Below are 18,156 nucleotides of genomic sequence, written 5' to 3'. Positions count from 1 at the left end.
TAGCTAGCAAATTAACTAGAAAGCCTACAGAGTGGGAGAAGCTCTTCACTATAGCCATAAAACAGACAATGGCCTCATATCTAAAATATATCAACAGCTCAAAAAATTGAATCACTCCCAAACTAATCTCCAAAGAAATAACTATCTCATTAAAAGATGGGACAAAGACTTAAAGAGAGTCTTCTCTGAAGAAGAAATAAGAATGGCCTATAGACACATGAAAAAATGGTCGACATCTCTGGCCATAAAAGAAATGTAAATCAAAACAACTCTAATATTCCACCTCACTCCAGTTAGATTGGCCAGGATCAAGAAATCTAATAACAGATGCTGGAGAGGATGTGGCCAGGAGGGATCACTACTACAATGTTGGTGGGAGTGCAAACTGGTTCAACCACTATGGAAAGCAGTATGGCAGTTCCTCAAAAGACTAAACATAGAGCTCCCCTATGACCCAACAATTCCACTACTTGGCATTTACCCAATCATCCAGAAACAAGGCATACTAAATCCACTAGCACAATGATGTTCATTGCAGCACTTTTTACCATAGCAAAGATATGAAACCAACCCAGATGACCCTCAGTTAATGAGTAGATCAACAAGATGTGGTATTTATACACAATGGAATTCTATGTTGCTGTCAGAAAGAACGACATCACCCCTTTTGTAAGGAAATGGAAAGACTTAGAAAAAATCATATTGAGTAAGCCAGACTCAAAGGAACATAGGCTCAATGGTTTCACTCATTTGTCCTAATCAGTAGAAACCTTGGGCTCTCCTAGCAGAGATTTACAATAGAACAAAAATCTAGATACACAAGGCCATATCGTATGATGCTAAATGAAAGGACTTCCAGATACAGAAACAAAAGCCATATATGAGTGATTGTTGTCCTTAATGTACTATGTTATCTCTCATCTCTTTTGCTGTCCCTTGGTTATCACATATTGTTACAGTATTTTACCTTGTTATCTAATATATTGTATATATGCTTATTTGGTTATTTGAAATAGGATAGGGAAGGGGGGAATACAAGATGAGGGGTGGGGGTGGAGGGAAGGAAATGGGAATCAAGACATGAAAAAGGGTATCAATGTTTGTGAAGTAATTCACCTTCTATCTGGTGAATATAATGTAACCCTTCTATTAATTACAATAAAAATATATGAATAATAGGGGTGTAGGTATACAGTAAGAATTTATTTCTATGAAGGAACATTTTTATAGCATATTCAAAGTTTTTTAACAGATCGTTTCTTTTTCTTCTAATTTAGCTAGAACTGGTAGAAGGTAGAACGTTTCTAGTGATTTTCAGTATTTTTCCCCTGGTGCTTTGATACTATCTGTTGGTTTAGAGATCTCAGTGGCATAGATTAATATTGTTTTTTATACTCTCTGAAGCTTGGTCAGAATTTCATAATTTATACTTGTTATGCTATGGGAAAAACCACTGGTGTGTTATTTCTGACAACAACTGTGAGCAGTACCTTGCAGGGTCCTTCACACTAGACCTCCTTCACAAAAACATGGAAGGGTCTGAGGGCCACCTGGCTCTGAACTTAAACTATATGCAGAGCTTTGGACTGGTCCATGAGGGCAGGACCCCTGTCTGTCTGCAACGTATGGTTCTTAATTAGATATTAAACTGTTTTTATTGGAAACATTGGAAAATTCATGTATGGAGAATTTATTAGGTGAATAGTATTGTGTTGATGTGAATTAATGTTATTGTAATTATATAGAATATCCTTGTCCAATGAAGACATGTGTTTCAATATTTAGAGGTAAAAATGACTACAATCTATTGTCAACAAATATGTATGCATACCTGTTCATCTCTATATATTTATATGTGTATGGGTGCATATATGTGATATAGAAAGTATAATGAAGAAAACGTGGGAACATGCTAGCCCATTTATGAGTCTTAGTAAAATTTTTATTTTTTGTTTTTACTCTTCTTCACCTTTTCTGAAGATCTACGCATTTTCACATGAAAAAAAGTCTGAAAATAAGAATGATCATTATGGAACTCAGTCCCATAGAGTTAACATTGTCTATCATAGGGTTGCATGATCTTGGGCAAGATCCTTAGTTTATATTAATGCTCTTTCCTTCCTCTGTAAAGTGAGCATACTAACAGCTCCTATCTCACAGAATAACTATGAAGACTGAGTAATATTTTACATATGAAGTAACTATCATTAGTTAAAAACTTTGAAATTTTAATTCTTAATAAAAACATATCAGTTGGGTGACTCATCATACCTGACTCTTCTGGAGGGGTTATACCATTCGAGGTAGAAAACCTCTTCAATAGAACTCATACATATAATTGCCATCTGATTTTATTTAAAAGTTTTTTTTTTATCCCTTAGGGAGCTTACAGACTGCTAAAGGCTTCGCTCAAGTCATATATCATCAACTATGGTGTTTGTAATGAAAAAGTGGCTGAAACTCTTTATAATATGTCCAGGATCTGTTTCCCCAAAGGAGAAATCAGAAAGGCAATTCAGATGCTAAGGAAGGTGAGCTAAGGAAAATGACTCTGGCTGGTTTTATAATATTTTCTCCTGATTTATTAAGAAAAATGTGTGGAATGATGTGTCCCCCCCTTTGTCTTTCTTCTTCCCTTTCCTCTTCCTCTTCCCATCCTGTTATCTCCTCTGTCTTCCTTGTCCTTTCTCCTCCTTTCATCTTTCCTTTTCCTTTCTCATTTTGTCTTTATCTTTCCCCTTCCATTCCTGTCTCTTCCAGACTTAGTAACATAAGAGCCTGTTCTGATTCTTTTTTCCCTGTCCTTCAATTTCTTTCACATAAAGTTGGCCCACTACCATGTGGCCCACATCTCCACCTCTGGCTTTTGGTGATTCATTGGAAATAAGAGTCATATGAATTTCCCTGCCTGGGCTACCTTCAGATTTCACCTTTGTAGTAGCTAGGATAATAGGTATAGGCCACTGGAGCCTGGCTTAGTATTTAAGCCAAAGAGAATATTTTATGCAGCCATGCCTTATACTTTAGCCTTGACATACCATTGATGTTTGTTCACGTCACCATGACTTTGACCTAGAACTGTTCACTTCTAAGATGAAAGAAAATGTATTGAGTGCATACTAAATACCTAAAATTGAGTTTGGTCCAGTTAAAAAGATTTCATTTAAGCTCATAAACACCTTATGTGAAAGCTCTCATTTGACAGAAAGGAGCCTGGTGTTTTGTCAAGGAATTTGCCTAAATCCACTGAGTCCTGGTGATTTGGATACAAGTAAGTGTGACTCTAAAGGGTCCTGTGCTCCTCCTGAGAGCCTTCTAACCAAGAGGGGCTTCATTACTGGGTAGGAGTTAGGGCCTGACTGCATTCATCAGTGCTGGCTCACAGTCATCCCTTCTCAGCAGATTCACCAGGCTAGAGAGGAGGAAGAGAAGATGACCTTGGAGAATTCCGTCAGCCCATCTTACATACAGCCCTATCTATTTGACCCACATCTAAGGTGAGTCCCATAGAAGTCTTTCTTTTTTTTAATCATGAGTTCAAAGAATGAAATTCTATATGCTCTCTTTGAAAGACCCATGTTAGGAAGGAGTATCTTGTCAGAAATCACCTAGCTACACACTATGGTAAGATTTGAACCCCAAATTGATCACATCTTAAAAATCCCCTTTTTATTACTATGCAGTAGAGATTCTGACAGAGCTGGGATTGTAATGCTGGTCTCTCTGACCCTAAAATATGCTCTCTGCAGGCAGTATACCTTATAATATGAAGGATAATAGGCTGGATTCAAAACTCAGATTGCAGATCCCAGCTCTCTAGCCTGGGTAAAGTTATATAGTATCCCTCGTTATGCATCAGTAATTCTTTTCTTAAATGTGTTTCCTGGGCAAATGAAATCATACATAATGCAGCAGTTAGATCAGAGCCTGGCAGGTCTCAAATGCACAATTCTTCTCGATATCAAAATGATACAAAGGTAATGTGATTCTCTTTCTGAGGTACTAAAGATCATGTCAGAATTTAAATAAGAGGTTTCTATGGGTCACTGTATTTTATGTTAAAAGGCATACTTAAGGACTGGATTCTCACCTGACTCTGAAGTTTAGAGATTCAAATTGTTGAACATATAACATATGATAATACTAACAAATATCCATGATTTCAAATATTCTGAACTATTGCTTTGAACGTAAAAGTCATTGTTCTGCGAAGGAGGACGAGGAAGACACTTTGATGACATGTGGAGAACACATGCTCTTTCAGGAACTGTAAGATGAATATTATAGACACGGCGTTTACTTAAAATGAATAACTCTATGTGATTTACTGATGTCTACATTTTGATGATAAAGAAGGTGAGGCTCATTAGAAAAGTGGTTTGTCAGAGATCACATTATTTCCTATGCCAAGAGTCAGGTTAGGATGTCAGGTTAGGATCCAGAGTCAGGTGAGAACTGATTTGCTCAGGCTACCTTTTCTAGGATGAGACAGCTGAGATTGTAATACAGGTCTTTAATTCTTCTCTCTGTTAGTGATGAGATTTAGTACTACCAAGAAAGTCCTTATAAGGGGAAAAGAAGAGTCCTTGGAATGACTCTTCTGTAGCAGAAGTTGAGTTAATAAAGGTTTCCCTTTCCTTGAAACAAGTCCATATCTCATTCCTCAAGAAATGCTAATCACAGCCATAGGAATAGCTGCCAAAGCCCAGATGTCAAAATGCAGTATAAGAATTGTTCTTTGCTTTGGCATCTTGCTGGAATAATCAATCCCAGATGTCCTGGAACTCTGCTAGTTTTCCAGTGTGCTCTTGTGTGCTCTCTACCCCACCTCCTCCAGGAACTCAGTGACAATACTCACTGGACTTTCCTTGCCAGCAACTTAAATTCTTGACTTCAAAGTCTCTGAAAAGAAGTTGAAGTAGAAATGGTCTCTTGACATTGCCACGGATTTCGAGGTTAAATGATAGTTGGTTGCAAGGGCCTATCATAAGATTTTAGTGTCTAGAAAAGACATAAAAGCACTCTTAAGATTGGGAAATAAATTCTGAAGTTGTCTAGTCAAACTTTATCTAAATAAAAAATGTACATCAAGCAGAGTGAGGTGGTTCATGCTTGTAATCCTAGCTACTCAGGAGGCTGAGATCTGAGATTGCAGTTCAAAGCCAGCCTGGGCACTAAAGACTACAAGATTCTTATCACCAATTAACCATTAGAAAACTGGAAGTAGCACTGTGGCTCAAGGGGCAGAGCAGTATCCTTACATTCCTCTACAACTAGAACTACCCTGTAATGAAAAGGGCGACTTTAATAGGTAATGAGTGAATCGAAGGTCTTTAATCAGGTACTAGGAAAGTAGAAATCTCAAAATTTATCCTACTAAAAAATAGTTCATGCTAATGTTAGTGAAGTAAGGGAAGACTTTCCATTTGCCAATATAATAACTTCTTAGGCATCATTCTCACATCCGCAATCATCTGTCTAACCATCCATTCATCTATCTACAGAACATCTATGAAAGGTTTCAAAAGGCAGAATATGAATAGTATTTCAGGGTCACAGGACATGTGTGTATAATCATTGTTCTTCAAAACTGTCCATTAAAAAGATAAAATCAGCCAGGTGTGGTGGCTCATGCCTGTAATCCTAGGTACTCAGGAGGCTGAGATCAGAGGATTGCAGTTCAAAGCCAGCCCGGACACTAAAGACTGAGACTCTCATCTCCAATTAACCAGTAGAAAATACTGGAAGTTGGGCTGTGGCTCCAGGGATAGGGGGGTAGCCTTGAGCTGAGTAGTTCAGGGACAGTGCCCTGGCCCAGAGTCCAAGCTCCATGACGGAAAAAAAATGTACATCAAGTTTTAAGCATTAGAGTATTTCTAGTTCCTCCTATGAACTAGATTTAAGATAGATCTTTTCAGGATGAACAGACACGTGTGACCAAATTACAATTTAGTCTATACTAAGCCTTTAATAGCAAGCCAAAAAATGACAAGGAATAAATTGTGAGCTAGGAATGTATGGGTAGAAACTGTGTGTGGGTGTGGCTAGGAGACAGTTCCTTTAACTAGATGAAGAATATGGTATCAGCAGGCGGAAAAGAAACCCACAGCAGCTATGCCAAGCAGCATTTAAAAAATAGTATCTTGGAGATATTTGATATATCTTTTTTTTTTTTTTGGAAGTGCTGGGGTGCGTACTCAGGGAAAGTACTGTGTCTTGCGGGAGCCCCACTCCTGGCCCCAGATTTCTAAGGAAATGCAAATAAGCTTGAGGAGTTGTAATTTAAAATACATGCCAGGAACATGCTGCAAGGGAGCTTGGAAAGGAGGGTGGGGGGGGCAATCTTTTGTGGAACTTTTATGTACTGCATTAGAGAGTTTAGAACGGATTTAGGTGCTAGCTTTCAAATATTAACTGTGACAGCAGTGGGAAGGAAAGATGACCTGGACTTAGGAAGACAGTGATTCTCACACTGGATGTGTTTTGGTAGAAATACCTGCCATACATCCACTTGACAATGTCTGCTGGCTGCTGAGATGAAACTCAGGAAATAGATTCTGATGTTGATAAAATGAATAAGATAACCTATGAAACAAGTATTTGTGAAATAACAAGAATTAGCAAAGAAATTTGGAGAACACGCATACTTATTTCGGATGCAATACACTGTGGTGATTTGGTAACAGAGCCCTGACACTCAATTTTAAAGTAAGAAAGACTTCCTAAGTTTTACTTTCATTATCTATCAAAATAAAAATAATAATTGACCTCTATTTTAAAAGTTTAATGTAGGGCAGGCACTGAGCTTCTGTGAAATGTTATTTATTATAACATTATTATATAATTTAGAGACATGAAGCAGGATTAGATGAGTAAAAAGAAGATTAGAAAGGAAAGGTGAAAGTTTTAAAGATGTAGCAATCAGTTCCATTGTTATAGTGAAACTGCAAAAGGCTAATAAACACAAAAAGAGATTTCTAATGTCAAACAAAATTAATCAATTTGCAGGATGAAGTACCTTTTGTGTGTGTGTGTGTGTGTATATACTGATTGATCCTGAACTTGGCTTGAGAGCTGTCCTTGAACATTGTAGCTCAAGGGTAGTGCTCTATCATTTGAGTCACAACTCCACTTCTGACTTTTTGGAGATTAATTAGAGATAAAAGTTTCACAGTCGGGCCGGGAGTTTGACCTAGTGGTGGAGTGTTTGCCTAGCATGCATGAAGCCCCGGGTTCTATTCCTTGGTACCACATACATAGAAAAAAGCCAGAAGTGGTGCTGAGGCTCAAGTGGTAGAGCTCTAGCCTTGAGAAAGTCCAAGGACAGTGCTCAGGCCCTGAGCTCAAGCCCAGGACTGGCAAAAAAAAAAAAAAAAAAAAAAAGTTTCATAGTCTTCAGTGCCTGGTTTGCTCTTGCACTACGATCCTCAAATCTCAGCCTCAGAGTAGGTAGGATTATAGGCATGAGCCACTAGTACCCTATTTTAAAATACCATGTTTAGCCTGTTATTAGTGGTAATGAAAAATAATAAAAACCCAGCCCAAGTATGAGGAAAATCAGCCTACTCTGTATAGTATTTGTAGGACTGGTTGTTGATTCTATCTCCTCCCCTCCCTACCCTTCAATCTTGGGGTTTGAATTCTGGGCCTAGGCACTGAGCTCCTTTTGCTCAAGGGTAGTGCTCTCTACTACTTGAGCCACAGAACCACTTCTGTGATTAATTTGTCTCATAGACTTTCCTGCCCGAGATCCACAGATCTCAGCCTCCTGAATAGCTGGGATTACAGGTGTGAGCTGATTCTTTAATTTTTTTTCTTTCTTTCTTTTTTTTTTCCTGTCAGTCATGGGGCTTGGATTCTGGGCCTGGGCGCTGTCCCTGAGCTGTTCAGCTCAAGGCTACCACCTTACCCCTGGAGCCACAGCCCCACTTCCAGTTTTTAAATTGGAGATAAGAGTCTTTAGTGTTCAGGCTGGCTTTGAACTGCAATCCTCAGATCTCAGCCTCCTGAGTACCTAGGATTACAGGCATGAGCCATCTGGCTGATTTTTGTATTTTTAATGGGCATTTTTGAAGAACAATGACTTGTGACCCTGAAATACTGCTCATAATCTGCGTTTGAAACTTTTCATAGATGTTCTGTAGATAGATGAATGGATGGTTAGACAGATGATTGCGGATGTGAGAATGATGCCTAAGAAGTTACTGTATTGGCAAATGGAAAGTCTTCCCTTACTTCACTAACATTAGCATGAACTATTATTAGTAGAATAAATTTTGAGATTTCTACTTTCCTAGTACCTGATTAAAGACCTCATTACCTATTAAAGATGCCCTTTTCATTATAGGCTAGTTTTAGTTGTAGAAGAATGTAACTAAATTTTTCCAACTCTGTTTTCTCTAATAAGTATTCCAGTGTGTGTATATATATATATATACACATACATACACTAAGAATTGTAGAGTGAATGAGATTATTCACATAAAGCACATAGCACCCCCTATCTAAATACTTAACAAATATTACTTTACCAACTCTACCTTTAATCTGGTCTTAATGGATATATGCATGTAGAGAGCACCAATTTTATTTTTGCCCTTTTCAGCTATCTCTGGGGCAGAGTATACTGAAAGTTATTTTGATATAACTTTTTGATAGGTCTTAAACTATGGAAGCTCTCTCTTAACCTCTTTTTTTGTCTCTTCACAAGAAAGAAAAGAGTTGAGTGCCAATGGCCCATGCTTGTTATTTTAGCTACTCAGAAGGCTGAGATTGAGGATTGCAATTTAAAACCAGTCTGGGCAGGAAAGTCAATGAAACTCTTATCTCCAGTTAACCAGCAGAGAGCTAAAAGGAAGAGATATTGCTCAAGTGATAAAGTGCCAGCTTTGAGCCAAGCCCCAAATCCCTGCCCCAACACATGATTAAAAAAAAGAAGAAAGGAAAAGCAATGAAGATAACCACCAGTCTCATCAACTTTATTGTTGTAGACTTTGAACCCTGTGAACAAAATGGAACATCCTCTTTTGAGCTTAGGGGTTAGGAAAGGAAATGGATTGGAAATGGAAATTTGGGACAATTCTATCCATAGAGAATTGCATAAAGGTAAAACAAAGCAGGTAATGTGTTCAGTAAGTTTTACATGAGCCAAGCCAGACTTAGAAAGAAATCGGTGCTCCATAAACTAGATCGCAAGCTGCTGCATTCATATTTTTCTCCTACTGTTTATTAGGGATACTCAGAGAAAAGAAAACTATACTGTGAGGCAGGGAACCTCCTGTATGATGTCACGTCTGCTGTGGAAGTTACGTAACTTTGTCACTTAGACATGCTGAGTTCAGTTTCCTCACCTTCATTCCTTCCTTCCACCATCATTTGATGGGCATTTACAAAATACCAGCTGCAGTAAAGATACATACACATGATCATTTATCCTAAAGGCTAGCATTCTACTGCAAGAGACAAACATATACAATAAAATATAAAGTATCAGTTCTGGACTAGAGACCTGGGTGCAGTGAGCAAAAAGAAGAGGGGATCTGTAGGAACTGGAAAACATTTCATAGAGCAGGTGACATGTGAGCTATTTTTTGAAGGCCAAATAAGAATTTGTACAGATGGAAAAGAGAAGCCATTCCAGGAAGAAGGATTTCTATGTTGAAAGTCAGCAGGACGTGATGGAGGACAGTGTATGGAAGGAATGGTAAGTACGCTGTTGTGATACAGGGTCGTATTTCCTATAAGGAAGTGTATGGAATGGCAAATCAGAGGATGTGCAGTGATTACCTGAGGGAGGAAGACACTGAAGCAGAAACTCAAAATGGGTCGATGAAGCTACAGGCATTTCTTTCCCAAGGACTCCTCAGGATATTTGAATATACTAAGTTTTCCTACTGGCATCTTGAAAACAAATCTTTACAAGAACACATTTCATATACCTGAATGTTTTAAATGGTCAGTAATTTGTTTGCACATACAACGTCACGCTATCTTTAAAACACAAGCAGACAGACTAAAGTTTGGTTTTGCTCAAAGCAAAGGGTGTAGACATATATTTGGACTGAGGGCACACAAATGATTTTGTAGTCTGGTAAGGAATTCGTGTTCTACTTCAGGCCATAATGAAGTCTTTATGAATAATGGACTAGCTCACCAATGAGCTATTTTATCTGATCATAGAAATATGACTTCAACATACCTCTATGAAATAATGATTCTTTATGATTCATGGTGGTCAAGAGCTACAGCTCTTAAGTAGGGCATGGTAGTACATGTCTATAGTTCTATGTGGAGATTGAGGCAAGAGCATCATTGGATCCCAGAAGTTTAAGCTCAGCCTGGGAAACAGTAAGATTCAGTATTTCAAATCTGGGAACCTCCATCTTTCCAGCTTAGAATCTGGTTTCCTCATTTATAAAGTGGAGATAATATAGCACTATGTCTGTAAATGATCTATCTGTAAGAGTCCCCTGGAAATAATAGTCTAGGTAACAGCTACTTTTGTTCCCTGAAGCTTTGATTCAAGACATTGTTAACCTTCTTGTTATACCACCATGAATAAAGGCAATGGGGATAGGGTTGGTTAGTTTCAAAAGCTAGATGGTATGGAAGCATCTTGCTGGGTAACATTTCTAACATGATCTAGAGCTTATCGTCTGAAGACAGATAAAATCACAGACAAGAGAGTCTGACGGTCATTTGAAGCTCAAAGAAGACATTCTACACTGGAACTCAATTGTCCTATTAGTAACCTGAGGGTTTCAGACAAGGGCAAGCCTGCCCCCGTGTGGTGGCCAGGGTTGAAGTAGGCACAAAGCTGAATTCTAGTTCTCCTGATCTTGGCTTTTTCAGAAATTTGCTCACTTGCTTTAAAGAATTTAGAATTGAAGTGTCTCTTGGTTTACTGAGAAAATTAAAATGACAGATAATTTTTTATAGTTCATGCAGTCTTCTAGTAGACAATGCACCAGAGGCCTCAGATTTGCTTACTAAACATCAACCACAAAAATCTAAAGTAGTTACCTCTAACTCCAGTTATGCACCTCCAGTATGTGAAAATCTTTAGATAGAACCATAGAAAACAGGTCCTCTTTTTCTTTAATCACTAAAAAGGAGTCTTTGCCTTATATCTTTTTTTTTTTTGGTGGGTCATGGGGCTTGTACTCGGCTATCCCTTGTACCCGGCTGTCCCTGAGCTCTTCAGCTCAAGGCTACCATCCTACCCTTGAACCATGCCCCACTTCACTTTTTCTAGAGGTTAATTGAGGATAAGAGTCTCAGGTCCTTTTGTACCTGGGCTGGCTTTGAACCTTGATCCTCAGATCTCAGCCTCCTGAGTAGCTAGTATTACAGGCGAGAGCCACTGCTAGCTTGCCTTAAATCTTTTGTGTTGGTAAGAAATCACTTGAAAAGCCAGGTATAGGAGGAACATTCCTATAATCTCAGTGTTGAGAAGCTTGAAGCAAGAGGATTGCATGTTTAGGGCCAAATGTGAAGTCGAAGAAGCAAAACAGAAATCCAAAAGTCGTAATGGTTTAATAAATAAAGTTTTCAGCCCATGTAGGCTCTGGCTGTATGATATGTTACTCAAAATAGCTAATAATCTTCTTAGAGAAATCCCAAAACTCTGGTCTCATTTTGGAGACCTGTTAGAAGACTCAGCATTTGGGGGGTGGGGGTGGGGAGAGACATGGTTATGTGGTAGAATAAAGGAAAATAGCACCTCATCCTGAGAACATCCTGTTAGCTGAGATAAAGCAGTGATTGGGTAGGGATGAACAACAATAACAAAAAAGCAAAGCCTAAAAACATCCAAATGGTTTTCTCCTTTCCTGTAGGTCTTCTATTATCAGCAGAGAAACTTTGTACAAGAGAGCCAACAATAAAGGCAATCTTATTGATAACAAAATTCTAGACCAAAAAATGTATTTATCAACATGGACAGCCATGACAGAGCAAAAGCTGAAGAGCTTTCTTGGTTTTGCTTTTTTTTCCCCCAAGGACTCTTGAGAAGAAAGGTCTACTTAGCAGTGGGACAGGTAATGTATCTAGGTGCTATCCGAACCCAGAGCTGTATCTCAAGGAAATCTTTCAGACCTGGGCTTTGTTATAGTTTGTGTAATTGTAACCATATTACTTGTGTTCCCTAAATTTAAATTTGTTTTTAGTCCCAATTATTGTTGTTGTTGTTAAGGGAGACCATTTACTGGGACCTCGGTTTGGTAGGCAAATGTTCTGTCACTGGACCTCATCCTTGGTCCTGTTTTTTGTTTAATCTCTGCAAAATGTAAACAATTTATTGAGAAATGTTTCAGTACATTATTAAGAAATGGTTTAAGTCACTATCTCTGAGTTTAACACTGCCTTCTGAGGAATGTTTGATTCTTCTGAGACATTTGCTCTGATTGGATTGGGTATAACGTGTTAAGATCAGAAAAGGTCTTATTTTATAAAGAAATTAGAGGAAAGATTATAGAGATTAGGGGGTTTGTGCCAGGTCACACTGCTCACTATAAAACACAGCCCTCTGAATCACAGATAGTAATTTTCCAAGAGATGTTCTATATGATCACCACACTAGATTTTAAGTCCCATTTTAAAATAAGAATGGGTGCCAGTGGCTCGTGTCTGTAATCCTAGCTACTCAGGAGGCTGAGATCTAAGGATCATGGTTCAAAGACTGCCTGGGCACAAAAGTTCATGAGACTTATTTCCAATTAACACCAGAAAACCAGAAATGGAACTGGGGTAGGATGGTAGCCTGAGCTGAAGAGCTCAGGTGCAGCACCCACACTCAGAGTTCAAGCTCCATGACTGACCCCCTCTCCTTCCAAAAATGCTCAAAAGATTAAAAAACAACAAAAACTTTAACCCCTGAAAATAGAAGAAAAGCAAAAAAAAAGATACCCTGAACTACATGCCTTTTTTTTAGCGCATTAAGGGACAAAGAAAAAAATTTCACATGAACTTATAAAATTTCTTTCTTTCACCATCTTCATCTACCTAGTTACCTGACCTTATTTAATGAAGTTCAGAGACCCTGTGTGGGAATCCACATGTTTCATGCCAACATTCAGCATTCATTCAGCACTCACAAAACTGCATGTATCTCTTCATTCAAGAAATTATCTTGTTTGTAAAATCTAATTATCAACCAGTTCCCAGGGTATAGTAGTGAGTAGTGTTCTGCTATGAGAGCAACATATATCAGCCTAGAAAGTTTTTCTGTTTTTCTGAAAACCCTGAGTTTTCAGATCTCCAGACTGTATTAGTAATACAGCAGAATAAAATATGTAATATTGAAAAATTAAAAATTTTGGTATATCTATTCTTACTTTTGAAATTGGTCTTTAATATTCTTGGGTTTTCTTTATAATCTGTCAAGTTGCTATTTTCTGAAATTGATTTTTTAAATGCTTTGTACAAATATGGATGATAGGTGGTATAATTTTAATGTCAATACCTGACAGTCCAATTAACTACCAGAAAACTGGACATGATATTGTAGCTCAAAGTGGTAGAGCATTAGCCTTGAGCAAAAGAGCTCAGGGACAGTGCCCAGGCCCCTAGTTCAAGCTCTTCAACTAACAACAACAAGAAAAATTTAAAAAAAAACTAGAGAAACCTCATGACATTTAGCATCCAAACTAGCTTTACTGCCCTAAAAGGCCTCTGTGGTCCATTTCAGCGAAATTCCAAAGTCTAAGATATTACACCAGAGTATTCAGAATACAAACAACAAAGTAAGGAAAACAACGCAGGATAAGAAAGGGGAACTTACCTGAGCCCGGTGGCTCACACCTATAATCTTAGCTACTCAGGAGGTTGAGATCTAAGGATCAAAGTTCAAGCCAGCCCAGGCACAAAAAGACCTGAGACTCTTATCTCCAATTAACCTCTAGTGGGGCTTGGCTTAAAGATAGGGTGGTAGCTTTGAGCTGAAGAGCTTAGGGGCAGTGCCCCTAAGGAAAGGAGGGGAACTCAATGAAGACACAGATATCCTGAAAAAGAATCAAACTGAAATTTGGAAATGAAAACCTCGGTAAGTCAATTAAAAGGTATACAAAGTCTCTGTAGTAGCATGGATCAAACTGAAGTATGTCTGATAAAGTACATTATCTGAATATAGACATATCAGAGTGAACCCCCTTTATGCAACTAATTGATTCTAATAAAAATGTAATACACTGTAATACAACATAATACAAAATTTTGTTCTCATGGGAAATGTGTATTGGAATCAAGCTTTCTAAATTCAGTGAGTAAATAATCAAAATCCTTTGTATTCTCATATCCAAGTACTAACTAGGCCCTACCCTCCTGAGACCAGACAAGATATGTGTTTAGAGGCTATGGTTGTAGACAAATGCTTGATAATTTTAATGGTCCTGAGATAATATGCATAGTTCTTGTAACTTTTTGAATTAGCTAATAGGCAGGCACTTGAGCATTTTAAAGATGAATGAATTAACTTGGCAAATTTCCGTATCAAGTTGAAAGAAAATAAATCAACCCCAGTTTAAACTGTCTCACACAGAAGTCAAGAAGCATTTTTGCAAATACACCGAAAATTTTATGCAACCTGATCTGTAAGCACTGCGGTCACCCTAAATTGGTAAATTCATCCACCATCTTGCATGAAAGCCCCTGCTTGGAGAGGCCAATAATCAAGCTAGGATTGTCCTAATCCAGTTAGTAAGAATATGCATCAGTGGCTCATACATACAATCCTAGCTAAGAGTATGAAATCTGAGGATCATGGTTCAAATCCAGCCCACACAGAAAAGTCTATAAGACTCGTATTTCCAATTAACCACAAAAAGCCAGAAGTGGAACTGTAGCTCAAAAGCTAAGAGTGCTAGCTTTGAGTACAAAAGCTTAGGGACATAGTCAAGGCTGAGGATTCAAGCCCTAGGATTGGGGGAAAAATTAGAAACTTTCAATGGTAGGAAGCAAGTCCATTTAGGGATCAAAATTCAGACACCATGCCTTTTATGATTATTTCCTTTTCATGAAAACACAAAAATCTACTCTGCACTAATTTATAGTCAGTTCACACATCCTGAATAGTTTAAATAATGACAGTCACTACTAGTATTAATTACATCTGATCAACCATCTACTCACAAAGAAGCCATTCCAAACATTACCCAGACATCTAGCCATACTATGGCCAAAAGCAAGATACTAGAAGCATTTGAAACTTAATGTGGCATTTCTAGCAAGAATACCATGCGGGAACGTGAAATCTACTACAGCTGCCAAAGGTGACAGACTCCAGGAAACTGTACACATTTAAAACCAACATGGCTTATTCTGAAGAGAAAGTTGCAAGCACAATTGTAAAAAAAACACCACAGTTCTCAGGACACAAAAGTTTTATTCCATGTGATCAAAGGATAGACTGCAATGCAACAAAAATGTGTTCTATCCTTCCATAAAATTTTAACCAACTTTTACTAGTATTTCTTGTATCACAGATATTCTGTGATGATAAAAATGACTATGTGGTCATTATTATTAAAGAACTAGAGTGTATAATTTTATTATTGGAAGTATATCAATTCTGGGTTACAACAGATGCACCCATTCATTCATACATAGTAAGCACAAGGTTGCTGAACATGTTTCAAAAGACAAAAATAAATTATAGAAAAAAAAGTTGTATTCTCTTATATGCTACATATGAAATGAAGGTATAGATACCAAATTTATCACCAGCTGTGTGAAGTGCTCCGCCTAGTGGTTTTGTAGTGCAATTAAAACAGAATTAGTAACAATGACCAGGTCAGACAAAACACATGAGGAAATTATTAATCAGCAACTTGATGTTAAGAGTTGGAATAATGACATTTCTTAACTTTAAATAGCTGGAAATACACATCTAAAATAATGGCTTTAAATGCTCAAAGATCCATCCTTATCAAATTCCTATTCATAGGTTCAATATTTTAAAAAGTTAGGGTGAAGTAAATTTGGTTAAATGATCAAAAATAAATGCACTAAAAAATAATCTGAAAGTGGATCTTCTTGATCTCACCAAGTTATTCAAAGACTATTCAATCTCTGCACTGTTCTAGGTATATACAGAGGAAAGAACCAGAATAAAATCTGCTAAGTAAATTCTTATTGCTCTCTCGTTCAAGGTTAGGGCTGTACCACTTTGAGACATCGTGCCACTTCTGGTTTTCTGGTGGTTAACTGGAGGTGTCTCACAGTCTTTCCTGCCTAGGCTAGCTTTGAACCACAATCCTCAAATTTCAGCCTCCCGAGTAGCTAGAATTACAGGCGAGAGCCACCAGATCTGGCTCAAAATCCCATGGTTTTGTTTTTTGTTTTTTTCTCTTAATTGTAAAGGTGATGTACAGAGGGATTAGTCACATAAATCAGGCAATAACACTGTTCTTTTGAACTTTTGAACAGTGTTACCTCTTCCCTAGTTTTGTGTGTGTGTGTGTGTGTGTGTGTTTCTCAGTCTCCTCCCACAAGTTAATTTTCAACGTAGTGTCTAATATCTCTGCTGCATTTGTTCACACTCTCATCACACTCCCCAAAACACATGAGACAAACAAAACAACAAAGAAAAAAACCAACATAAAACCTCACTTCTATTTCTTGGGAATTAACATTTTATATGATTAGGGACAGTGTCCAGTTCAAGCCTCATGGTTGACAAAAAAATAGAATTCAGGATTAGTACAATTCCATGTGTATGTTGCTGGCATATAAGCAGTTGGCTTTGAATAGGTATTGTATTCACTACTAAAGTCTCTTGCCACTTGAAGTTCTAGAAGTTTCTGCCATATCTTTGGGACATGAAATGGCTTTATTAAAATTATTGCTAAGCCAAGTGCAGTGGCACACACCTGCAATCCTAGCTACTCAGGAGGCTGAGATCTAAGGATCACAGTTCAAGGCCAGCCAGGGCACTAAAGACCATGAGACTCATCTCCAATTAACCACTAGAAAACAGGAAGTGGTGCTGTGATTCAAGTGGTAGGGCAGTAGCCTTGAGCTGAAGAGCTCAGGGACAACACCCAGACCCAGCAGTAGGGGAAGTTGAAGAGCTCAGGACAGTGCTCATCAGGGACAGTGCCCAGGCCCAGAGTTCAAGCCCCAGGACTACAAAAACATTAAAAAAAATAAAAATAGCTAAGCCAGCCTGGGTTTAAATTCTGTGAGACTTTTTATCACCAATTAACCACCAGAAAACTGGAAGTGGCACTGTGGCTCAAGTCTCATGACTGACAGAAAAAAAAAAAAAAAGGCTGTCTTCAATATGAAGGAAAATTGCAGTGCATGGAACACTGACTACTGTCCTAATTACGTTTGGATCTGTTTCTGGACATTTCTATACATTTTTATTCTTAGTAGTTTCATTTTTTTCTCAAACATATCCTTTCATCACAAACTTTTTACTTGTTGAGGATAGGGAGGCATCCTGAAACTGCCTGGGACTTAGTGGCCTTGGGTTACATCCCAGAACCATACATGGGCCTGGGAAGGGGGCCCTACAGTGAAGAGTCCTACCTAGGATGCAGCACCTGCAGCAGTAATCCCCAAGCCATCTTCCTCCAGCACTCTGGAGTGCCTAATAGTTCCAAATCACCAGCAGTTCTTTCAGGGAAGGGAGGCAGTTATGATGACTTAACAGAAAAAGGGCTAGGAAGGCTAAATGAATCTTTTCCTATAAAGAATGAGCACACCCAAAAGGCCTGTATGTTTTTTGTCTACTAGAGAACAAGTTATTTTAGGATATTTTGTTAATTACAAAAGATACTTACATGCTACATGTTCCAGTGAAAAACTATACAATCCATTAAGAATTATTTTTTCTACACTTTAGTTTGCTCGAGAAACTATCCCAGGCAGCGCAGGGATATACATTCAGTACTTACAGAGGCACTTACTGCCATCAAACAGTTCTGAGAATAAGAAAATCTGCTCTGAAGACTATTTTTATACTGTTCATGGACCTTTTCAAAGACCATACTTAAAAAAAATCATATAAAGTACTGTTTAGATTGGTTTGGCAATGCCTCATCAGAATATTTTCATGGAAATCTCATGCAAAAACCAGTAACAATACTGTTGGGCAATATTGCTGGCTCCATCCCCAGGTTCTGACAAGTTCAGATGATTTTAGTATTTATCTGA

The 18,156-nt window shown here is 38.0% G+C and overlaps 1 protein-coding gene across 6 annotated transcripts in view; it reads left to right on the top strand.

Moving 5' to 3' along the window:
• Ttc23l (tetratricopeptide repeat domain 23 like) overlaps positions 1–11,908 on the top strand; it is a 32,954-nt gene extending 21,046 nt beyond the window's left edge. For 3 of the 6 annotated variants that reach the window (XM_090332069.1, XM_090332068.1, XM_090332063.1), the window contains exons 10-13: positions 2,382–2,531; positions 3,400–3,497; positions 9,597–9,703; positions 11,838–11,908. In XM_090332069.1, the coding sequence (XP_090188195.1) occupies positions 2,382–2,531; positions 3,400–3,497; positions 9,597–9,678 (330 nt within the window). In that variant the 3' untranslated portion in view covers positions 9,679–9,703; positions 11,838–11,908. Of the gene's footprint in view, positions 1–2,381; positions 2,532–3,399; positions 3,498–9,596; positions 9,704–9,726; positions 9,808–11,837 lie in introns of those variants that run through there. The other 3 variants (XM_090332064.1, XM_090332066.1, XM_090332065.1) reach the window with 3 other exon arrangements.
• The last annotated feature ends 6,248 nt before the right edge of the window (positions 11,909–18,156 follow it).

Source organism: Megascapheus bottae, chromosome 4 (assembly GCF_031878675.1).
Source record: "Megascapheus bottae isolate mThoBot1 chromosome 4, mThoBot2.hap1, whole genome shotgun sequence".
Taxonomy (NCBI): Eukaryota; Metazoa; Chordata; class Mammalia; order Rodentia; family Geomyidae; genus Megascapheus; species Megascapheus bottae.
This window is presented reverse-complemented; position numbering and strand designations above follow the sequence as displayed.